The 25,835-nt window shown below is 41.8% G+C and overlaps 1 protein-coding gene across 5 annotated transcripts in view; it reads right to left on the bottom strand.

Annotated features, from left to right (window-relative positions):
* Window positions 1-3,233: 3,233 nt before the first annotated feature.
* The window catches only part of upf2 (UPF2 regulator of nonsense mediated mRNA decay), a 35,390-nt gene continuing 12,788 nt past the window's right edge, over window positions 3,234-25,835 (bottom strand). For 2 of the 5 annotated variants that reach the window (XM_075472225.1, XM_075472226.1), the window contains 9 exons: window positions 24,204-24,479; window positions 23,910-24,093; window positions 19,110-19,264; window positions 16,292-16,396; window positions 16,020-16,118; window positions 15,635-15,808; window positions 11,731-11,872; window positions 9,598-9,718; window positions 6,063-9,492 (listed from right to left, as the gene is read on the bottom strand). In XM_075472225.1, coding sequence (XP_075328340.1) covers window positions 9,363-9,492; window positions 9,598-9,718; window positions 11,731-11,872; window positions 15,635-15,808; window positions 16,020-16,118; window positions 16,292-16,396; window positions 19,110-19,264; window positions 23,910-24,093; window positions 24,204-24,479 — 1,386 coding nt within the window. In that variant the 3' untranslated portion in view covers window positions 6,063-9,362. The other 3 variants (XM_075472227.1, XM_075472229.1, XM_075472230.1) reach the window with 3 other exon arrangements.

Here is a 25,835-nt window from a genome sequence, read left to right as displayed (position 1 = left end):
CCCCGTTTAGGTAATGTTTTTCCTGAGTGGAATTTTAAGAAGGGACTTAGTGTGCCCTTGCGTGTCCTTATTCTATATAACATATGGGCTAATGTTATATTTCTGGATCATCATATAAAACATAGCAAAGAGAAATACAATATACAGTGATTTAAAAGCTCAATGTTTCCAACCATCTCTAAGAAGTTTAAAAAAAAAAAATGTAAATAATTTTAGACTTATCCACCCTTACTTCTTCCATAGGAATTAAGAGGATAAGTGGTAGGCAGGGGCTGTGAATCAAATTAACTTGATTAATTCATTATCAGTCAGTCTGAGAACCTCTATAAAAGCAGTTTTGTCAGTTTGCTGATCTGAAGCATTCAGGTGTGTTAACACAATGACAAAGAGGAAAGATCTTAGAGAAGAAATTATAGCTGCCCATCAATCTGGGAAGGGTTATAAGGCAATTTCCAAACTATTCGGAGTCCATCATTCTACAGAGAGAAAGATTATTCACAAGTGGAAAACATTCAGGACAGCTGTCAATCTTCCGAGGAGTGGATGTCCCAGCAAGGTCACCCCAAGGTCAAAAACCCAAGAGCTACATCTCAGACTCTGCAGGCCTCAGTTAGCATGTTAAATGTTAAAGTTCATGAACGCACAGTTAGAAAAAGACTGAACAAGTATGACTTGTTTGGAAGGGTTGCAGGAGAAAGCCTCTTCTCTCTAAAAAGAACATGGTAGCACAGCTTAGGTTTGCAAAGCTGCATCTGAACAAACCACAAGACTTCTGGAACAATGTCCTTTGGACCAGACCAAATTGGAGATGTTTGGTCATAATGCACAGCAGCACGTTTGGAGGAAACGAAACACAGCCATCAGCACAAACACCTCATACCAACACCAGCACGGGCTGGGCTTGTTCTGCAGCCACAGGACCTGGGCACCTTGCAGTCATTGAGTCCACCATCAACTCCTCTGGATACCAAAGTATTCTAGAGTCAGATGTGACGCCGTCTGTCCGACAGCTAAAGCTGGGCTGAAACTGGCTCATCAACAGGACAATGATCCCAAACACAGCAGCAGATCTACAGCAGAATGTGTGAAAAAGAAAAGAATCAAGGTGTTGCAATGGTCCAGCCAAAGTCCAGACCTCAACCTGACTAAAATGCTGTGGTGGGACCTTCAGAGAGCTGTGCATAAACCAGTGATGCGAACCTCACTGAGCTGAAGCTACTTTGGAAAGTTTGTCACTTCAACCATCTTGTCTTGTGTTACCATGGTGGTGTGTTCTTCCTTCTTGGTGGAGCAGAAGATGTGGCCAGAGGCTGAGAGCTGTTAACTCTTGGAGAAAGCTCATTGGCCACACCATTTGCAGCTGCGCTGCTGGGGTAGTTAGTTTGTGTCCTGTGTTTAGTTATTGACATCCATTTTCTTTTCCCTTTTGTGTATCATGTGGTTTGTTTGAGCCAGGATATTTTATATCTTTTTTGGAAGTCTGGTTTGATTTAGTTGACTTCTTTTATGGACCTACTCACTCATTATTTTTCAATTTTGAAATCATTTTGAATTTTTGAGAAAATAAAAACCCACTTTGGAAAGATTTTGCCTGTGTCCTTCTCGTCCAACTTCTTGTCTCCTAAAAAGAATGTAGCTGCATATAACGCCTTGAATTCAAACCATCTGAATTCCACCCGACAAACCTCAAACTACTGTGGCTGTGAAAAGTGCAAAAGGCTCACTTTGTCCTTTCTGGGCTACTGTCGTCACGGTAACGCAACATGGTGGGGGAGTGAAGGAGGGAGATCTGCAGTGTTTTTGGATATAAATGCCTGACTCTCAGTCTCACAATTCTGCACAAACAAACACATAGTTTGTTGCATATCTGAGAAAAAATGTCTCACACTGAAACTTTAAAGCGCTCATTAAATAGCTGGCATGATCACATTTGCTTCTGCATACTTGTGTTTTTTGTCTTTATTAAGCAAAATTTGTCACACAGCGCTGCATCAGTGTGCTTTAACGTAACAAGTCATCATCTTTTAAAGCTGCCGTAAGTGACGTCCAGCTGAACGCTATCCTACAGGTCTGATACAACTCCTGATGGGCTCAGCTGATTAGCGACAGAGTACCTTGACTAGCCACTAACAGTCAAAGTGTTCTGAAACTATTCAGATGTTTTAGATGGAGAATATTTGCTCTTCTGGCACCATTCTGAGTAGCTGTTAGATTAAGTCCCTTAACTCTCCTTTCCAATGTGGTGTACCTCACATTATGCAGCCACTGTGATACAAACCCACTCTACACTTTCATTGTAGACATTTGAGGAAATAATGAGCTCAAAACAGCATGTCCATTTGACTAATTACTGCGTCATTTGTTCACACTTTAAAACAAAAGTAGTTCATATAAAAACCCCACTAACTGTTCTTCATGTAGCCTATGTTGTTGGCGTGGAGTTATGTGCAACTTGTTTCCTTGAATCTTTACAATGGAGCTGGACAGCGCAACATTCGATTTTCCTAAACTGAATCTGAATTTCCAACATAGAAAATAAATCTAGAATCAAAACTGATATTAGAGCCCTGGTGTAATTGTCTCTTTGGCCTGAAAACAATGCAAAGTTTCCATAATATCCATAATCCACAGTTCCTTCTCATTATCTAAGAGATCTTAGAAAAATCTGCTTCTTCGTTTCACATCAGGTGGGGTAGTTGAAAGAGAAGGAAAGAGCAGGATGTGAGGGACTACTGGGCCAAACAGAAGCTTCTCAGACAGGAGAGAGGAGTTCGAGTCCTGACAAATGGCGACCTGTTTTAGTGACATGTTCACATATGAAGATGTTGGTGGGACGGACAGAGTTGGTAAAAGAAAAGCTGAACGAGAAGGGTTCGTAACAAGATTTATGGCATCATTCCTCCGGTTTTCAAAAAGCAAAAAGGGGGGAAATCTTGAACTTAGAGAAGGTGCCAACTTAATAAACGTAATTCACGTAAATTATTAACCCAAAATGTACAGCAACAGTATCTTTTACCAGAAACAGGAGTCTAAATGTGCTTTTCAGACGGTGCTCCCCCGCCCCAAACAGATTAATCCAACCATGCTTGGCATTTATCTACATATGCAGTGTTTAGAGGAAAGTCTTGACAGGAAATGAGGAAATGCTTATGTTGGCTGCCTTGTAATTAGACCTCAATAAACAGACACACCCTCGCAAACACGCACATGCCACAAACACAGGACTGACCTCATTCACAGATCAAACAAACTGCGGTCATCTCCGTATTTTTATTTTGGTAAATTTTATTTATCGTGAGCCGTGAAACAAAGCTGCAGCAGGCTGCTTGCAATGCTGCTTTGACAACAATAGTTTGGAATCTATACACAGACAAACTAAAGCACCGCTGGATGTTTTTTTTTTTTACTACAGCAAAGAAAAGCTGGTGCAGAGGAGGCCCATGGAGGAAAACAATCCATCTAGTAGCTCAACAGGTTAAATTATTCTAAAGTAATAGTCACTGTCATCACTTAGGAAGACTCGCAGGCATCGGTCCAAACGGAGAGAAAAAACAAGTCACGGTACACAAATCAAAGCAGGCTGAATGTTGCCAAACCAACTTAAAATTCTCCAGATAAAACAACATGATTCAGCTGAAGAGAAGTTTGAACAAATCTTATATATGTACACTGAGGAGTCCATCACTGATTGGTGAGATTGAAAAGTGCCAGACGGTACGAGACTCTTTCTGGTGGCGAGTTTTTGGTGTGTTGCTCTAATTCTGCTGGATCATCAGGATCTTAAAGTCTTCTTAATATTATCTTTAAATAGAAATATAAAAAATATCATTTGCGTCCTGTTTATCAACCTACTGTCAGTATTTTTTTTTTACTCTTAATAAATGTGTAATTTGTAAAATTTGCATACAGCTAACCACATTACATGTTGATGAATGAGCTTTTCAAAGGAGGTGGATTTCGTCACTTTTGTAGAAAAAAATGGTTGGAATTTTTTTCTTGTTTCACATCTTTGCACTGAGATAAGAAGTTATATTTTAGAAGTGTTATGTCCATCATACATATGAGATAATGTGGCATAAGTCCGCTCATCTAATTCTCCACAGTGAATGTGTATTTCCAAAAAAAGTTAACATCACTCCAAGCGCTCATCGTCACACAAAGCTAAAGCTACTATTGATATAGTTTGAACTATTATGGCATTATTACTAATTGATGCATTGTATCAAAGTGGTATTTGTTAGTGAAAATAAGTGAAAAACAGCAGTATCTACCAGTAAATAAGATCATTAGATATTTGTCACTCTTGGACTGGAGCTGCGAAACTTTTCCAGACATGCTCCAGAGGGCCTGCATGTGAGAATGCAAATGTCCGTAACATTCCCTCCAGACTTGTTGCTGTGGTTACCATGCCAGCTTCCTTGTCGGAGGTCCGAAAGTAAGCGAGTGAGACCAAGAGGGAATGGAGTAGTCAATACTCCGGAGCATGAGAGTGCAGGTAAAAGTTGTTGCTTCGCACCGTCATGTGGTTTCCATCTGCGCGTCGATGTTGTGGAAATGTTCAAAGCTGCCATTGTTGACACGGTGTGAATAAAACACTGATTTCCACAGCTGACATTTTGCATCATCTCCTGCCTTCTGTGTGCTCCACTCCAGAGTATTTCCAGCTGTGAGAACGCAGAATCTCCTGCTGTGAGGAGCATGTGTGAATCCCAGCTGCAGAGAAAATCCGCGCTGAATTCTCAAAACATCTTCCAAACAATATCTGTTGTTCATTAGTCAAATAGCTTTGGATGGGTTTCATCTAAAAATAATAAGTAGCTCTAGTTTAGGGAGGTGGCACTACAACACCATGAAATGCCACAATGGGATTGTTCCAATTTAAATGTTTGGTGTCAGACACAATCCAACACAACCAAAGAACCTCACTGAACAAATTTGCAAAGGAGACATTTCTGCAGAAACAAGGAAGGCTTTGATGTTTTAATTGTTATCAAATAATAACCAAATAATTATTTTCAACTAACTTATTTATGGATCAGCAAATAGATTCATCTCTAATTAGCTTTGTGGGTCAATTGTGATACCTGAGCTGTAGAACAACACTTTTATAAGCCAGAAAAAAGGCAGTAACTCCCCAAAAATCTGGACCCATTGTAGCTGTTAATTTTAGACCTTTCTTTAAGAAAATGGGACAATTTCCTGCTTTACTATGCATATTTGGGAGGTTTAGACTGCTGGTTGCCTTACACAGGATCTTTGAATGAATCCACTTGAGCAGCAGAACATTCTAACAATGATCTGACATTTTACGGATAGCAATAAAGAGAAAAATCATAAGATGAGAGCAGAACTCGGCACACTGCTATGAAACCAACTAGGTCGCTAAAACAAGAGCTGCACCCATCTGCCATGGTATTAACGTTTCAAACATAATTCAACTATAAAGCATCACGTCGTTCTCTGCGTTAACAGTCTATGAACACAACAAGTCTCTAAGCCAGTTGTGCATCTCTGTCGCAGGAAGTCGGACCGATCAGACGTGTTTCCTGGTGTTTGTCCAAACAGAAAAGAAAAAGATCCAGTTGTGCACTCGTAGGTTTAAACTCCTAAAAATGAGTCCCTTTTTCCTCCCCGTGGTGTGACGCTGGGAGTTGAACCTTCCGTCCGGCCTCGTCCTGCTCGTCCCGCCATCAGTCCGCCGGTCAGGTGTGTGTAGTCTTTTCCAGACAGTCAGGATGTTTTTTGTCATTTCAGGCAACAGACAAAAAAGAAAGAGAGCCATCTGTCTGAGCCCTGACCTCTGACCCCAGCTCGTGGTTTTGCCTCTCCTCCTCATGCTTCGGGCCCCTCGAAGGGTAACAGTGTTTGTTCAGGTCAGGGGTTTCGTCTGTCCCGGCGTCAGTGGGCGTCTGCGGGACTCGTTCCCGGTTGCGACCGGTTTTCGATCTCCTCGATGTCGTTTTCTCTCTCTCTCTCTCTCTCTTTTGCACGTTCATTCTCACTCTTGCTCGCTCAGCCCAGACCCAGACTCCAATCAGCGTCTCCTGGAGGAAAGAGCAGGACAGTTACTGTAGAGACTAGCTGAGCCACAAATGCACAAGTCTGTCCTGTAGATAAAGTTATAGTCAGACCCTGTGTTACAAACCAGTGACGTGATAAAGATATTAGGTGCAGAATGACAAAATCAACAAACCAGAACGGATACTAAAACAATGTCTTAACTAAAAAACTGCACAAACTACTTTTAACACAACAGTCGACACCCCTGAAAAACCTAAGTGTGATGAGAGTATTTCAACTGAGCCTTTCTCTGTTTCAAATGCTGCGTAGAACGAATACCTGAATAAACAAAATGACACCACTGAGGATGCACCAGAAAAAATATATATATTATTTATCTGGCTTACAGAGACAAACAGGGATTTGAATGGCTGAGGTGACCCAGGGATTAGTGCATCTGGTCAAAGTTCTGTTCAGTGCCAGATTGGAAGGAAGAGGAGTCAGGACTCTTCAGCCAATCATGGAGGAGGAACAGCACATCTAAACCAGCGAATCAGCACTCAGATACGTACACAATCTGCATCCCAGAACAAACCTGGAGCTGTAACATCCTATAAAATGTATAGACTGTTAACAGAGGAACATCCCAGCTGCATAGCAGCGAGACTGTCGCCGACTGCATCTGTGTCGTCTAAGATGTTTTTTTCTTCAAGACTAAAGACTAAAACTACTGATGTAGCATGAAATCAGACTTTATTTGTAATAATTATTGGCATCTCTATGAAAATAATGTGGATCTGTTTGGCTGCACAGCAAATGGACACAAAAACTGCTCTTCGGTTGTATCACTAGCCAGGTTTCCATTAACTGGTGAACCAAATCTGAAGCCGTCTTTTTAAAAGAAACGGCCCCATTAACTGGTTTGAAGAGAATCAATGGGGCCGAATAGTGTCGGCAGATGGTAGCGGTATTGGTTATGATGTTTGTGGTCATAATTCAAAAGCTGGTATTCTAACTGGAAAGAAACATTGAGGAGGACAAAACAACAGCTGTGGTGGACATCCACACAAGTAGAATGGTGAGAGCTCTTCTTCATGAATAACTTATTCATGAAGAATATCTGGGGTATTGAATCTGTGAAAATGCAGCTTAGTAACAACGAGAGTTTATCGTTTCATTGATGCAAATTCCGACCAGAAACAGCTGGTAAGTCGGAGAAGATTCAAAAAGTCGTTTCTTCTCCCTCTAATGTGCATTAAGTCTTATTTAAAACAGATAAAACCCACCTCGAATGAATGCATTAACTTATTTTGCACATTAGTAGAAGTTTCCATTCACCTTGGTCACATCTTCTAAAGGGGAATCAAATTTGACAACAGAAACCAAGCAACAAGCAAGCTAAAGGGTTCAGTGTAGTATTTTGTCAAGTCAATTTTACTTATAAAACCTTCTTAAAACAACCACAGTTGTTTAAAAAGAAAAGAAGAGCAGCACATATTCTTTAAAAATCTACCTGAGGACGTATGATCGACTTGGCGTTATACCTGATGGTCTTGAAGCAATGCATGCTGGTAAAAAAGTCAGATTTTCGCTGACGCCGGAGAGCAATCAGGCACCAAGGTGTGCAGCCTGCATTTGTAACCAGCATACATCTAGCTGGGTACGACATCTTTAACCAAAATGTCTGTACTAATTGACAGAAGGCTTCCCTGATATATAAGAGACGCTTCTGTTAGATGTGTCATCTTCTACGGCTATCTCTTCCAGAGAGGCTGTTATGTATCCGATTTCCCTTTCTGGCAGCTTCATTCCTATATTTGCGTTTCCTGGAAAAGAAGTGAGGCCTTTGACAGTCATATTCTTTTTATCCTTCACAGTGATCTTCTTTTCTATCCCTTAGCAATGTGATTTTATGTTAATGTGAAGGAATCAATAAAACAAAGTCTCTTTAAAAGTGTTTAAGTTGTGTTGTGAGCTGACTAAAGTTAGCCGACTGTCTTTTTGATACGCCACCTCTTACGTCATCAGCTGCCTTGATGGTCAACAAAAACTTCCGAAGTGGCACTCAAACACACCTTTAACCTAAAAGCTCATAATCCTGAAAGACACTAAAGTTCCTCTCTAAAGCCAGTATTTGATTCGATTGTTTTGGGCTACTATAGAATGATGTCAGTGCAAGATGGTGGACCTGTGCTGTCTGTAGACATAAGAGCTGTAGCCAGCCTGCTAAGTGTGCAGCTCACATAACAATGATTTCAATAGATTACTTTAGCTATTCCATCACATCAATCATTTCTTTTTTTTTTTTTTTAAACTTTTCAACTCACTGATTTTTTTGTGCAATACTTGTTTTAATATGCTAAATTTTTTGGTGTCTTGTATACTTCAACCCTTTTTTTCCTTTTTTGTTTTGTTATATAGCTGTTTTTTTATTAACATTTTACTGTTATTTGTAATCAATTGCTTTTATCAATGTAAAAAAAAAAAAACAGCCCGTACGATGGGTTCTGGGCTGAAAGTCGTTTAAATGTTGTTGTTTTTTACTGTTACTTGCTTTAATCAGTTTAGTCCTTTATTCTTTCCAAATTTCTTCTACTTCTGTTCTTTTTTGCATTTTGCTTAAAAATAACTGCTTTACAAATAAATAAAAAAAAACACTATGTGTAGGTTTCCATGTCCATCCATTATCTATACCGCTGAATCCGTCGATCGGGTCGCGGGCGGGCTGGAGCCTATCCCAGCAGTCAATGGGCGAGAGGCGGGGTACACCCTGGACAGGCCGCCAGTCCATCGCAGGGCCACATAGAGACAAACGAGACAAACAACCATGCACGCTCACACTCACTCCTAAGGACAATTTAGAGATGCCAATCAACCTAACATGCATGATTTTTTGGACAGTGGGAGGAAGCCGGAGTACCCGGAGAGAACCCACGCATACACGGGGAGAACATGCAAACTCCACACAGAAAGGCCCCAGCTGGGTGTTGAACCTGGAACCTTCTTGCTATGAGGCGATGGTGCTAACCACCACACCACCGTGCAGCCGTGCAGGTTTCCATGTACCAATCAAAATGATAAGTCAATGAAACAAACAGCAGGAAGAATTCCAACTTATTTCCACATTTATTGATTAGAATTTAATGCATGCAAACTACCGTGCATCCATTTTTAAAAAAAAACTATAATTTTTTTTTATTTTACTTTGGCCCTTTTCATGTCTTTCATCTTTTTACCCAAATTCATGCAATTACAGAGAAAAATTCACATTTGCGGGAATATACGGATTTATCTTTATTTCCAAATACTTTCAGAGCTTTTAAAGAGAAAAATCTTGCTTGAATTCTTGTCTAAAACCTTTATCACCGCTTTGGATACACAGCAGCTCCAGCTCTACTCTCGTCCATGACATGCCTCTCCTGCTTGACTGTCCTGTCTGTTTCTCTCTGTCTGTCTCGGATCTCATGCCTTTCATTTCTTGCCCTTTTCACTCTGTTCAAAGAGACACCAGCAAGGCGTTGTCAGTGCACGAGATAAAGAGCCCCCGATCCGTCACATTCTGCAGCGCGCGAGTGTCGGCGCAGGCTCGCGTCTCACCTTCCTCCAGTTTTGAAGATGAGGTCGGCATTGGGAGCGCCTTTCGGGTGCTGGTAGCGAGGCCGACGCTCCCGGTTGGTGTTGGCCGGAGCCGGACGCTGGGCCAGCGACTGCATCATCTCTGTAACATGCAATGGGAAAAGTTGTTAAATCACAGCTCAATGATGAGAGGAACTTTATAGCAAAAACAAACTTAAAAAAAGAAAAGTAGGCACTAATAACTCTAATAATCGCTTTAATGCAAAGTCACCCTCGACAATCAACACATATGCATTACAGAATCCATCATCATTGATGCTTCGGTTCAGGATTTCTGCGTTGAGTCTGCAGAGCACCACCTACAGTCTCAGAGAGGTGGGATAAAACTGCTCACATCTAGCACGCAGAAGATGGGAGGAGCTAATCCCGACTACTTACTCTGTGGGGCTTTACTGCTCATTTGCATGTGCTGTGAGAAACTGATGACATGAGGCAAAAAGGACCTTAAAGGGATATGCCACCCCCAGACCAAATTACGTGTATCCCCGCATTCCCGAGACATAAATAAGTGTGTGGGAGCGTTTTCCTGGCGACCCAGGCATTGTCCGAATCTCACAGCACTGACCACTGCTTGGTTGCGCGTAATACATACATGGTAGCGTCGCCAGCGTCGCCAATCGAAATATTTCGCCCAACGTGAATTAGTTTAATTTAAGTATACAAACGCTGGTTTGTTTGAAGAAGTCGGGGGTGGGGATTCCCAAAGACGTAGCGGGGAGTGTACTTCGGCTGTGTTTTCCGCACCTGAAACTAGTTCCCAAACCGACATGAGCAAACCAAGCCTTGCGTGTTGATTTACACAGTCATTTGCACTCGATGTGAAAGTACACCACTCACACAGTAATTAGAAGGTAAATCAAGTAAATTAATTCACGTTGGGCGAAATATTTTGATTGGCGACGCTAACATGTATGTATTACGCGCAACCAAGCAGTGGTCAGTGCTGTGAGATTCGGACAATGCCTGGGTCGCCAGGAAAACGCTCCCACACACTTATTTATGTCTCGGGAATGCGGGGATACACTTAATTTGGCCTGGGGGTGGCATATCCCTTTAAGCGAGTTCATTAACTTTGATGCGCATTGGTGGAAGTTTGTTTAGATTTTTACACTTTCCATTCACCTTTTATTCTTCACATCCTCAAAATATGAATAAAAAACACTAAAGTTATCAACAGCTGATTTAAAATAAACACCCAGATTTAATAGGGAACCACAAATAAAACCCCAGAACGCTCTGTAAATGGTAACAGAGGTGCCAGCACATGGGAGACAAACCGGCTTTTTCTGATGTGAGAAAGGCAGAATTCAGTTCGTGCCCATAGGAGCCGGAGCAAGTTATTGCGCTGCAAGCACCAAGTGATGCACTGGTTTTCAGGGAATCATATTCTTCAGAGATGTCTTCAGTAAGTCAAGTTGGCCCTTTTCAGCTTCCCCAAAACTTCCCCCCGTCAGCAACACGCTAGGGAGTAGGTTTATATTTGGTTTTATGAACAAGAACCAGTATGACACTGACTTTTCAGGGAGACTGAAGCTGTAAGTCAAAGCTTTTCCAACACTAAAAATGCACGAGTCTGAACCTCAAACTGTGAGTGAAACGGTCTGTGTCGTGCTGGACACATGGTTACACTGAGTAAAAAGGCAGCAAAGCTGGCTTACGGCATTTTATGTTAATACATTTATACACAAGACAAGTGATCGCATCTATTTGTTGCTTCTACACTGCTCAAAAACAAAGTTACAAGCAGATTTCCGATTCTGGCTCGAACACGTATAACTGGAACTCGTGTGTTGCTTGAAAATGTAGCAGGTTTTCTTTTTGATGTTTGGTCGCTGGAACTGGAGGACTGCTCCTTCATGAGTCACAATCATCCCCTTCCCTTGCCTCCCTCAGCAAATTTCCAGGATGTCAACCAATCAGAGGACACTTTAGCCAGATCCTCTCATTATCAAGACGGGGCTTCTCCTTATTTGAGTAAAGCTAAACTAGAAGTATTAAGATTGAAATGACTGGAAAAGATCATGCCATGTCCGCTTCACAGTTTTTTTCCATTAAACCTGACAGAAACAGAGTAGAGCCCATGTGTCGTCGTACCCTGATAGTCCTCCTGCTCCTGCCTCTCGTTGATGTCCAGGGTGAGCTTCTTCATCCTCATGCGCTCCTCCTGCTCAGCCTGCTGCTGGTTGAAGTGGTTCGCAGCCAGGTGGGACGACAGGGGCACGTTCAGGATCTTATACTGTTGACCACAAAAACACGTGTCATGAACAACAATGAACAAAGAAAGACCAGAAAGGTGAAAGTTTTGGTTCAACTAATTTGAGCTGTTGAAGACTGCTGATGATGTGAACCTTTGACCGATGAGAAACCAGTTCTTCTGCCTTAAAGCTGGGTCTGTAACCCTAACCCAACCCTTTCCAATGATATAAAACCAACAAAGAAACTAATTGCCCAGGTTAAAAAGCTAGAATCAATCAGAGGATATGTGCTGGATGTTATATAGAACTGCAACAATTCATTGATAGGTCGACTCTAAAGGTTTCCGAATCACTTTTCATGCAAGAATGCAAAAAATCTGTCATTTCAGGTTTCTCGTACGTGAGTTTGCTGACTTTGTTGGTGTCACATGACATGTGAGTTGCATTCATACAACAAACAATAAATTATTTAGTTGTGAAAATGTCTTCAGGTTAATTATTAATAAAAGTACTCGTCTTTTTCCAAATTTTGGGGTTTCTCAAACGAAGCAAAGCCAAAACTTTTTACTATTGTGGAGGAATAGTTCAACATTTTGTGACACGTGCTAATCAGCTTGAGGTGAGACGAAGGATTTTTCATTCTGTATTGGGATGCTTTATACTGTATAATGCTGTTATAATCTTGAGTGACTCTGAAACATCGGTCCAGGGACTACAGATGAAAAATACATAATTTACAGTTATGTTTATGTGCATTGCCCTGGTCAAATAAATTCATAAAATAAGATATAAAAAAAGAAAACACATCTTTGATAAAAACCCTGGCATATGATTTATTTGGAAGTCTTATCATTCAATTACAATTACTTTTATAAAATAACTAAATAAATGAGAATTTCTCCCTGCTTCTCCAAACAGAGACCGCTGCCTACTGAAGGTAAGGTACTAACAACTCATAAGTACTTCACACAACCCCACTTAAAAAAAAAAAAAATCATCCCTTTAAAAAGCCATGGTTGTGCCAAATCTGGGACCCAGCAAATTCTGACCCTCCTTTTTTATTTGGCTAACTTATCAAAGTAAATTCACTTTAATACTTTGAAATAGGTTAAGAAGTGTGTTTATTTCAAAAGCCAAACTATCCCTTTGAGTATAGGATCAGCTAATTAGTGACGAGATTCAATTAGCCCCAATTAGCCGCCTCCTCTATTTTTTTCTTCATCTCTTCCCTTCTCTACTTGACGTGTCCATTTTGAACCAAACCAGACAAAAACCAACCAGGCAACAACAGTAACAGGCGAGCAATCCTTACAAGACGACAATATGATATGACATGTTTTCACGTTCCCTTTGAAAATGACAAATCTCATTTATTTAATCCATAAAAAGTTCAAATAAAAACATTTTGCTCTCAGTGTCTCAGTTTTCAGTCTTGATGCTAAGCTACACTAACTGGCTGCGGGCTTCAGTCATATTTAACACAAAGATATAATGTTCCACGAAAACCAGTTTCCCACAGAGGAAATGCCCTCCTTTAAACGAGTGTGGCGCGTATCATGCACTGTACAAATGCACTGTTCATACAGTAGCCCAAGGCAAGTCCTGTGGGACAGAGCTGCAGTTACACTGAGGTTTAGGCACATCCAGCATCCCACAGAGCACAACAGAGGACAGTCACAAAACACGCGCCACACACACACACACACAGAATGCTCGTGTTCATCATTGCAGTTATGTGGTGAAGCTGTGTGTGTTTACAGAGACAGAAATGTCATTTCCCATCCACACACCTCACCGACAAAGATTCTCTGTGTTCTGTGTGACGCTCACATGACTTGATGTTTTTGCCTGCGTGTATCTGGCAGCTGTCCTTTAAACACAGCGAGGCTGCGTGGACTGAGCGCTCCATTAAGCCTCTGACTGCTGGCAGAAAGCTGGACACACCCAACAGTACAAGAACCAGCCTCTGCCCTCAAACCACACATTCCTCTCGCCGACACACACACACACACATCTGTCTTTATACACTTCTCAGGACCCTCGTTGCATATACAGTAAATCTCAGACCTTTTAACTCCACGTGTGCCAGCCAACTCCTCGGACTGTTCATGTCGGCACACTTTGGAACAGTCTCCAGGAAGGGATCAGGTGGTCTGTCTTGTCCTTTAAAATCCCACCTTGACTGACTTGGCTTTTCTTTAAATCTGTATCATCTCTTTCTTTTATCAGCTTGAGTAAAAAAATCTTGGTGGCTTATTATAGCAATTAATGGCCAAAACCTTATTGCAAATACCAACAAACTTTACTGTATCCTGACTGAAACAACATGAGCACAGCTTCTACCACTGAACCACATGTGTTACCACAAATTTTACCACAAACAATACAACTACTGCTGCCAAAACCATCTGTAATTACAGAGGGATATTAACGCTCTGAATGCAGACTGCTCAGGAACAAAAGCGCTTGGTGGATATAGTTAGTTAGTGAATATAAAGACCATTTAGCTGCTGCACAGACAGATTTTTCATATGAAAACCAAAAACAGAGTTAATAGGGAATGAAGACTCCCATCACAAGGACACAAATACAAGACCTACTTATGGAATTAACAATGCTTCATAGATGCAACATGAAGTTAAAAAAATGTGAGCTTAACGAGTAACTAAAGGAAAAATGCCCTCAAAATGGTGGTTTAAAGCTGAAACTGGTCCTCAGAGGAAGGCCAACACAAGCTCACAAACACAACCAGAGTCAATATTATTCCTGGCCTCAGACAGACTGAGTCGAGTGTGTGAGCCAATTAAATTCAACAGGAAGTTCTGTACAAGACAGGTAAAATGTATTACAGTTCTCCTCCAGCTGCTCACATAAAACTACACTGCAGTCCTGTGCCTGTGTTTAATCCTGGATTTTCATCCAACAACTGTAAATTAAAGACCGAATGCAATGACTTGCAAATCTCACAAACCAATGTCTTATTCACAATAAAACATACAAAACATATCAAATGTTAAAAGTGAGACAATTTACTATTCCTTAAAAGATACTTGGCTCATCTTGAATTTGATGGCAGCAACACATCTCAAAAAAGTTGTGACAGGGGCGACAAAGGGCTAAAAAAGTAAGTGGTACTAAAAAGAAACAGCTGGAGGAATATGTTGCGACTCATTACGTTAGTTGGCAACAGGTCAGTAAAATGACTCAGTATAAAAAGAGCACTACAGAGAGGTAGAGTCTCTTAAAGATAAAGATTGGCAAGAAGATTTCTACAAAGTGTGGAGCAATTTCACAACAAAGTTCCTCAACGTGAAATTGTGAAGAAGCCTTTGAATTCCATAATCTACAGTTCATAATATAGTCAGAAGATTCATAGAATCTACAGACAACTCTGTGAATGAGGACATCACTGGAAATCACTGCATGGGCTCAGGAACACTTCCAGAAAACATTGTCTGTGAACACAGCTCACCGTGCCTTCCACAAATGTAGGTCACAGCTCTATAATGCAGAGAAGAAGCCATATGTGAACACAATCCAGAAAAGCTGCTGTTTTCTCTGGACCAAAGCTCATTTAAAATGAACTGACGCAAAGTGGAAAACTGTTCACTGGTCGGATGACTCAAAATTTTAAATTCTTTTTGGAAATCATGGATCATCACTTCCTCCAGACTAAGGAGGAGAGGAACCATCCCACCGGTATCAGCACTCAGTTCAAAAGCAACGCACGTCTGCTGTTAGGGACAATTGGTCATTCAAAAGCTGTCTGGTGCATAGTACCCTTGACCCTTAATGCTGCTTACCTGCTGCTTGTTGCCTTTGCGAGTTAGCATGACGAACTGCATCGTGTCGGATATGTCAGATTCTGCCTCCCCAATACACTGCTGCCCGGAGCCTCCCTTCCTCAGCTGACTCTTCAGCTGCAGAGGAATGGCCACGTCCAGTTGGTGCACCTTCACCGTCTCGCCGCTACGCTGCTGTGGTGGGGAAACACACAAGTCAAGACGGAGCAGGTTTCATCTTTTGTCATGACACTAAGCATCAATCTGGGATGTTAAGTTCAAAGTTTAACAAGTCCAGTTTATTTAAATAGTTTAAATAAGGATTCTTTGGCCACCCAATCGGATACCCTCCAAAGTCCTTTCAGCAGCCTTCTTTAGCTGACAGGCGTCTAGCAGGACATCATACCTGCAGGTTCTCCAACATCATCTTATCCAGAGCCTGAACGAAGTCCTCGTCCTCAGCGCAGGCCACGTGCTTCAGTCCACCGCCGCGGATGGTTACCTCCTGCACACGGGCGGCAAGTTAACAAGACCAAATGTACAAAACCCTGACCTGAATTTAAAACACTCTCACAAACTGCCACAACTACGCTGAGGATGCAGAGACTGGCTGATAATAGCATCTGTAGCCTCACCACTCTTCATCTCTTATCTGTATTTGAACATGGTGGATCTTACATTGTTCTCCTCATCAGTCTCGTTTTCTTTATTAGAGTCAGTCAGGTAGTCTGTGTTCTCTTCTTCCTCCTCCTCCCTCTCCTCCTCTTCATTTTCTGATCCATCCTGTGGTGGGAAAAAGGTTGCAGCTTATCAACAAAAATGAGGAAGGAAAGGGCAAAGATTCCAGTCTGATGAGACAGAGTTCTCAGATTAGTCACAATGATGCGTGACTGATCATGTTTCACTGAATCAATTGTGTTTATGTTATCTGGTGTCAAAAAGGAAATGCATTGCTAAATATTGTCACGAGTCAACAGGGATGTTGTACTCAGAGTTTTTCAGAGCCACTGCCATTTTTGCGGCTGTACGGGGATCTTCAAGTTAAAAATCTGGTTTTGTCACCGTCGCTTTCTTTTCTTTAAACACGCAAACAATAATATGGGCAGAAACTGTCACCCTGGTAACCAGGAGAAAGGAATGTAAACTTGTTCTCAATATGTTCGTCTTATTTCAAGTGGTAGGTTAGGACACGTCAGACAATAATGATCAGAACAAAGAAAAAAAAGTCAATTTGCGGGAGCAGATCGACCAGACAATAAATTTAAAAAAACTATAAAAAACCCATTAAATAAAAAATGACCTGCCGTCGGTCCCACATTGTCCTTCTTTTGACCTTAAACGCACCTAAAACTGAGCTTCCTCTAACAGCAGCACTTGCACAACACTATGGTTTTCATTGTGCTGCCGTCTCTCACAGATCGTATCACACACTCACCTCTCTTGTTTGTCACAACAGTTGTCAGACTGAGTCATGACAATGTCATCTGTTGACAATATGAGAGCCAGGCGTCTTTCATTTGGTACTCATAGTAGAAAAAATATGTTCAACAAATAGACAGATAAACAGACAATAGAAACCAAAAAGAGGTAGAGCTGGTTTATCTGAAACAGCAGTTAAAGTGGCGATGGGTTTAATGATGAAACACCGACAGCTTTAGCTTTAGATAATCTCATGTGGCTGCAGGAAAATTCTGTCTCTGAGGCCAAAATTTAACCAAAGTTCATAGCTGTATACGTCTAAAGTTCAGGCTCAGACAAAGCAGGTCGGGCTGCTCAGGTGCCTGAGATGGATCCTCACATCTTTGAAGCAAGTTTTAAAGATAGAAACATGAGTAAAAAGCAGTTTTTATTTGACAGAAAGCACATTTAAAACAACGACACTTGACCAAAGTGCTGTGTGGAGCAGCAAAAGAAAACTAAAATATGGAAGCAAAGACTAATTAAAAGCATCATAAAATACCCTTTTTTAAAAGTAGGAAATAAAACAATAATAATACTAAAGTGCAGATAAAAGCCAAGGAGAGAGAATATGGCGTCAGCTGTGTTTTAAAACTGTCAATAGAGAGAACACATTTAACTGATAGTGTGAAGGCTGTTCCACAGCTTTGGAGCCACTGCAAAGACACGATGTCCAATACTGACTAACCTGGACTGGGGAGCAGTTTTTTAGAGGATCTAAGAGATACCAGCAGAGGATATCATATTCCCAACCTATGTAAAGCTTTCAAAACATACAAAAGAAATTCTATATTTGATCAGGAACCAGTAGGGCGATGTTTTGGTCTTTTTCTGAACCAGCTGCAGATGGGCTAAAAGAGACTGACTGATGCAGTACAGGCACTTACAATAATCCAGCCGCAATAACCGTCTTCACATCATCAGCGAAAAGGACGAGTTTTACAACTTTTAACCAACGAATTTACCTGTCTGTCAAAGTTGAGTTCAGAATCAAATATGACTCCCAAATTCCTGTCCTGGGTCTGAGGATGAAACCGTGGCTGTAAGAGGCTTGCTAAACCTACTGAGGAGTTGGGGGATGCCTCATTAATTCTAACAATTAACTAAAGACAACTGTATGTTAACACAAAGTGCATTCTGGGATGCACGTCAGCTCTCACAGTACCGTTGATAAAACAGGCCAGCATCCACACCTCATGCCGTTTTGACTGTACAGGGTCAGACGTGGACTTTGACTTGTTCCAGTACTTGTGCTGATGACTGATGACAATTCAAAAGCTGGCAAGAGCACATATTTAGAAATCCCTCCGGTTCTGCCCAAGATTTCATAAGAATCAACCAAAACACACAGAGTAGGACACAAAATAAACACACACCTGTTTCACCTGCTTTTCATTTCCTTGATGTATGTGGGGAAACACTCGCACTTGTTCCACTTTGCTTTCATGGCAGAAACAAACTGCACGACACTAAGACTCTTTCAATTTTCTGTTTGACTGCTGGCTTTCATAAGGTCACCACAAACAAAACCATACACAGAATAACACAAGAAGGCCACTGAGTTAAATCTGAAGACCCGCTGACCCAGAAAATACTTTTTCAGGGCTCCACCAGCAGCTTGAACTGTGTGTATGCATGAAATGCCAACTCTCAAGCACGGTGTGAGAGCTTCAGGTTTATTTACTGCAATTTAAATCCCTTGTGAATTACACATGCGACTGACGTCTAATGTCAGTCACAAATATCAACACATGTTTAAGAATATTTTTTTTTACGTGTGGCAGAATATGCAGATGTAAGAGCAGACGAATGGATTTAATCTGCAAACAGACCTACACACATTAAGACTCAACCCAACTTGGCTTCATCTGCTGTTACCCCAAACTGTGAAATTTATGACCACACAACATAAAGGATGCACCGTGTCAGTATTTCAGATGCAATCAGCCTTCATGTTACTCTCACACGTGAAAGTGTAAACTGTGACATGAGAGCTGTGAGACAGGGTGGACGAGTTCGACACAACAAAAAGACTCACATCCTCATCCTGTTCATTCATTTCGCTCTCGTTGCCCGACTGCTCCTCAGTCTCGGCGCCCCCCTCTTCGTCGTCATCACCATCGTCGTCCTCCTCATCGAGACCGTCGCCTTCACTCATGGCACTGGTGCGACCGTCCCTCCCCATGGCCAGGCCTTTGTGAAAAGATGATTCAAAAACAGAAGAGAGGCTTTACTCAAACAAAAGCTTCAGTTATTAATACATCAACCATAAAGGAGAGACTAATTGTGGCATAATTGTTTTCTTCTAAATACGGAGCCAAAAATAAATTCAGTTTAATTATGTAACTGTGGTGATGGCGCAGATATGAAGTCAAGCTGGCGAGCTGAAGTTGCGGATCAGGTCTCGTGTGACTGGCGAAGTGAGGAATGTCTGATCCTGGTTAAAGTATGAAAGGTAACAATAGACCTTCTGTTTAACTTCAAGGGGCCTCAATCACTCACCCTCTCCTCTCCCATGTTCACACAGCATAAACGTTCACACACATATCAGAGGTGTAAAGTTACAAAGTCCATTTACCCAGGTGACACATTTATAAACAAAGATGGCTCCCATTCCCGAGCTGCAAAGTCTCCTCTTTCCTCTCGCATTAGTCTCTTCACGACCATTCAGATTTAAGTGGAGATTCTTTAGTGTCAAACCACTTGGGGAAGAATGCTGTTGTACATACATTGTTGCATTGGTAGTTTTATTCCAGTAAAACGTCTGAGCACACACTGCGTCAGCCTCCATCACTCTTACAGAGCACACACTGCGTCAGCCTCCATCACTCTTACAGAGGGTGAAGCAGTTTACATTTTTCTCTGCATTCCAAGTCAACACCTTGAAAATGTTAAAGCAAGTTTTGTTCATGTACTGTCATCAGGCTGCAGAGCAAGATACACCTGCTACAAAAATGCTTTCTTCTTCCTCCTCATATCCCCACCTGGCCATTTCCTTCTATCTATAACAAATTTTTTAAATAAAGATTAAGACATTTTGAAAGCTACTGATCCGTGTATGTAAAACCAGTTGGAACACAACAAGGCAGTCTGACCCCCTCTTTAAAGGTTCACTTGTTTTCTAGTCCAAACTGACTGAGAAAAGACTTTTAATTAATCACTGATTTACCAAATCTAGCCTAAGACTTCTTAAGACCTTCTCAGTACCACATTAAATCTACAATTAATTATGTATTTATTATCAATGTACCGGTCATTACAGTCTTGAGCCATCCTTCATTTCTTTAGATGTTTCTTCCAAGCAGTCTGACTTTTTCCTGATCTTATAAAGTGGCCGTGAGCAATAGTTATTCAGGCTTTCTGAAGTTAAGAATGTGACTTTTGTTTGTTAAGCCACTTCACTCTGACCTATGAATCAATTGAGCATAAAAAAAGGCCCCTGACTGAGAGAAAGAAACAGTGTTGTGTCGACACATAACAGACAGCTTAGCAAAGAAGCTTTGTTAAATTGGATCTTTATACACTTTGTTACTAGCAGCCTGTCACAGAAACACATAATTTGTTCCCATTTCTTTAGTTGCATCTATGAAAAACACCAAAGATAACACAGTTTGACAGACAGAAAACAGGATTTCTGCAGCAACAAGGTGATTCCCAAAGAGCTGTTAGCTGAAAACTTGGCATATCTCAGCATGGTGTACAGTGTGTCCTTAAAACATTTGAGGAAACTGGACAAGTGGAGGACAAAGAAGAAGTGTCAGGCCTAAAGAACTATCTACAGCAGATGAACAGGATCTGAAAGTGATGTCCTTAAGAAAGAGGAAAAAATCCAGCAAAGACCTGACACGGGAGCTGAGAGATGTATCGGGACCTTCAGCTGATCCATCTACTGTTGGCCCAAGCCTCATCAGAAATGGGCTCCATGGAAGGGTGGCTGTCAAGAAGCCATTCTTAAGGAAGGGTAACAGGGAGAAAAGGCTGAGCTATGCCAAATGAAACAAGAAGTGGACTGAAAATCAGTGGCAACAGGTCTGATGGAGGGATGAATCCTCCCCAGAGCCCGGACCTCAACATTATTGAAGCAGTGTGGGATCATCTTGGCAGAGAACGGAACAAAGGGCAGCCGACATCCAAAGAAGTGCTTTGCGATGCCCTTCAAGAAGCCTGGAGAACTATTCCTGAAGACTACTTAAAAAAAGAACAGAAAGCTCGTTTGAGAGGGTTCAGGCTGTGTTGGAGAATAAAGGAGCTCAGACCAAATCTTGAGTCAAAAAAATCATCAGTTTTTTCCTTTCATAGTGTATTTACATTTATATTTGTTGTTATGTTTATGCATTTAGCAGACGCTTTTATCCAAAGCGATTAACAAATGAAAAAATCTAACATTATAGCTAACATCAAAGCTAATAATAACAATAAGTTACATATAAGGAAACCACTGGTCAGGCTCTATCAGAGATGACAGTGTAGAGATAGAGTGCAGACATTTAGCGGAGTACAGAAAGATAAAGTGCAGTAGAGGGGGTAGGGAAGTACAGGGTAAGTGCTAAGATAAGAGATGCTCTCTGAAGAGCTGGGTCTTCAAGAGTTTCTTGAAGAGTTTTTTTTAAGATATTCAGGGACGCCCCTGTTCTGGTAGCGCTCGGTAGGTCATTCCACTATCGTGGAACGACACATGAAAAGAGTCTGGATTGTCTTAAGCATGGTGTAGGCACTGTTATACGACAATTCTGTGACAACCAGGGTGACCGAGTTATGACGTAAGCCTTTGCAAGAGCATTCAAGTAGATGGGAGCCTTTCCATTAAGGACTCTGTCGGCTAACATCAGTGACTTGAATTTGATGGCGGGTGGCTAATGGTAGCCAGTGGAGCTAAATGAACAGAGGGGTAATGTGTGCTCTTTTCGGCTGACCGAAAACCAGACGCGCCGCCGCGTTCTGAACCATCTGCAGCAGTTTCACAGCACAGGCTGGGATACCAGTTAGGAGAGCGTTGCAGTAGTCAAGGCGGGAGATGACCATAGCCTGCACCAGGAGCTGGTTGGCATGTTGGGTTAGGTATGGGCAGATCTTTCTTATGTTTAGCAATGCAAAGCGGCATGATCGAGCAACGGAGGTAACATGATCTTTAAAGGTTAGTTGGTCATCAATCATGACATCCAAGTTTCTAGCTGCCTTTGATGGAGCAAGAGATAGGGATTCAGTTTGGATGGAGATGCTGTGGTGTATGGTTGGTTTGGCTGGAAAGACAAGCAGTTCAGTTTTAGAGAGGTTTAGTTAGAGGTGATGGGCTTTCATCCATTTCGATATATGTCAGTGAGACAGTCTGAGATTCGTACTGAGACCATGTGGTCGTCAGGTGGGAATGACAGATAGAGATGGGTATCGTCAGCATAACATTGGTATGAGAAGCCATGTGATGGGATGATCTGGCCCAGTGTATATGGCAAAGAGAAGAGGTCCCAGTACTGAGCCTTGGGGGACCCCTGTGGCGAGGTGTATTTGCACGTTATAATAACTTGCTGCACCAATTTCTGTTTTCCTGGCAATATTTAAAGAAACAAAGGATGTCTCAAGACTTTTGGACAGTACCACCACAGCATTTCAGTCAGGTTGAGGTCTGGACTTTGGCTGGACCATTGCAACACCTTGATTATTTTATTTTTCACACATTCTGTTGTAGACACTTGTTGCTGTGTTTGGGATCATTGTCAGTTTCAGCCAAGCTTTCGCTGTTGGACAGATGGCCTCACATTTGACTCTAGAATACTTTGGTATCCAGAGGAGTTGATGGTGGACTCAATGACTGCAAGGTGTCCAGGTCCTGTGGCTGCAGAACAAGCCAAAACCATCAGCCCTCCACCACCATGCTTGACGATAAACGTATGAGGTGTTTGTGCTGATATGCTGTGTTTGGTTTTCTCCAAATGTGCTGCTGTGCATTATGAGCAAACATCTCCACTTTGGTCTGGTCTTTTTAGAGAGAAGAAGCTTTCCCCTGCAACTCTTCTAAAGAAGCCATACTTGTTCAGTCTTTTTCTAATTGTGCTGTTATGAACTTTGACCACACAACTTTGCTAACTGACGCCTGCAGAGTCTGAGATGTAGCTCTTGGGTTTTTGACCTTGGGGTGAGCTTGCTGGGACCTCCACTACTGGGAAGATTGACGGCTGTCTTGTGAATAATCTTTCTCTCTGTAGAATGATGGACTCCCAATTGTTTGGAAATGGCCTTATAACCCTTTCCATATTGATGGGCAGCAACAATTGCTTCTCTAAGATCATTGCTGATGTCTGTCCTCCTTGGCATTGTGTTAACACACACCTGAATGCTGCAGAGCAGCAAACTGTCTTGTTGTTCATCTGAGCTTTTATTTAGACATCTTGAGACCTGGTAAGGACCAGATCAGATCTTTTGTGGTGCACTAAAGAGTAAAACTGATAGAGGATGTACTTTTTTGCCCCACAGAACTGTAAACTGACCAACCGTAACATTATGACCACCTGCCTAATACTGAGCAGGTCACCTACTTCTTTTTACCAAAAGAGCCCTGATCAGCCAGGGCGTGGTCAAAGGACATCTTTGGGTGACTGGGTCTTTCCAGTGAGAGCATCTGTTTGGTATGTGTGCGTTTCAACAAACTAAACCTGTCAGATAAAGCAGGGAGATAAGTGATGGAGCACCAACCTCCTCCTACACACCAAGGAATGCTGCTCTGCAGAGACGACAGAAAGCAGCAAAACCAGGAAGACCGGCTGCTGTATTGACACTAGCATTGTTTGCACATTTTAGATTTTAAGCCAGATACAGAAAACTGCACACACTGTGTCACTCTTACCTAGTTTGACAAGCACTTCCCTCTCTAGATCAGTGACTTGCTTAATGGCCTCCTCGAGGGAGCAGCTGAGCCTCATTTTGGGCCTGAGCAGCTCCAGAGTGTCGCTGATCATGTAGTCTATGTCGATAGGGAACGGATGGTCTTTGGTCCAAACGTCCACACTCTTTTTCCACCAGATGTAGCGCTGCAAAAATATCATTAAATTGAGCTTTATTTCACTGGAAAGTCTTAAGGTAAACATGTACGTGTGTGCACAACAGGGCGGTAACTACAGATGCATTATAAGCTACTTGCCTGGAAGTAGATGAGGAAACAGTCCAGCTTCCTTTTGCTCGAGCCGCGATCAAAGTATTGTCCGCATGTGTCGAGCAAGGTGCAAACCAGACGGATGCGAAATAGGTGCTCTGGAGGGTCCAGAGGGCTGGGACTGCCATCCTGGCTCACCCCGAAGGAGATGAAAGAGAATAGGGTGCGGAAAATGACCGCCGACTCCACCATGCGGTAGTTGTAGAGCTCGCCCAGGAACTTGGCACTGCTGATCCGGCGCTGGTTGAACTTGGGCTGGTTTACCTAGAAACAGATGGAGGGGAAAAAAGTATTTTAAATCTTATTAAGACAAGTTTTAACAGCATCAATTACTTAAAGTATGCAGCAGAGGGGTGCCTTCTGGAGTTTTAATATTCTAAATATATCAATTTAAGAAAATACTCTCAGTTGTGTTGTAATGTGATTATTAGCTTTATCTGAAACAAAAGAATCGTACTCAGCTAAGTGACACAATTCAAATTTCTACTATCTATAATCAAATCCAGGAATACAAATTAGTAGTAACTACAACTACTTCAATATCAAATGTACTTAAGATGATCTAATTTACTTTAGTATGACTTTCCTCTGTTAAAATTACATTAAATAGATTCAATAAAGAGCAAATTTGTCTTGAAATGCCATGAAGAAGTAAAAGAGAAAATGCATAATTTAAGTCATGCTTGCCATTTGTAAAGGTTTGGTGGTCACTGTGAGGAGAGAACTGAGCTGAAAGGCAAAGCTGCTCATCTACCAGCTTTTTCAGCCCAAGATGTACAATCTATGCCTGCAGAAGACACTATTTGCCCTCTCAGAAGGAGGTCGTAGTATGTACATTATATTGCACAATGAGAGAAACATAAAAAGAAAAAAAAAAAAAAACATAGCAGGGTGTTGGTTTTAAGTAATGTCAGAGCGGGTCTGTTTTGAATCTTGATTATCAGCTTTTTCAGTTTCCTCACACCACTTATTATGAAAGGCTTTCTCGTTTTGGAAAAATTAAGATGATAAACGAAAAGAGACTGTGTGCGACATGTTAAGTTTGTCATTTGCCACTACCTCCATCACTGCCACCTCCTTTAATTTGCACATATTCGCAATCCTGAACAACCAATCAGAGCTGACACCTGTCGGGAAAACACAGATGGAGTCCGACAATGTTGACAGTGCTTTACACACTGAAAACAAAGGAGACGGACGTTCACTGAAGCTCCAGATGTGTCTACTGGCCAGTTGCCAAGGGTCCTTCTGGGTAAGGGTATAAGTTCAGTCATCCCGGGGAAGCTCAGAGTAGAGCAGCTACTTCTTCATACAACAGAAGAAATAGTTTGGACTTCTGGACAGCATCCCTTCCAGACGCCTCCTACGTGAGGTGTTCCTGACATTTTGGATCAGATGCAGCCCTCACTGGAGAAAATATCTTTCACAGCTTGGCAGGAAATGAGTTCGTCCAGAAAAGCAGGAGGAGGTGGCTGGAGATAAGGAGTTCTGAGTATTTCTGCCCAGACAGTTGCATCTATGAGCCGGTCCCCAAAGAGCAGCTGAAAATGGATGGATAGATGTATAGAGGAATATAAAGGTTTGAGGACCAAACGGTTCCTATAAATAAAGTCAGTGAGT

The sequence above is a fragment of the Odontesthes bonariensis genome, chromosome 8 (genome assembly GCF_027942865.1).
Source record: "Odontesthes bonariensis isolate fOdoBon6 chromosome 8, fOdoBon6.hap1, whole genome shotgun sequence".
NCBI classification, from domain to species: Eukaryota; Metazoa; Chordata; class Actinopteri; order Atheriniformes; family Atherinopsidae; genus Odontesthes; species Odontesthes bonariensis.
The sequence above is the reverse complement of the archived record's forward strand: the minus strand, read 5'-3'. Positions and strand labels throughout refer to the sequence as shown.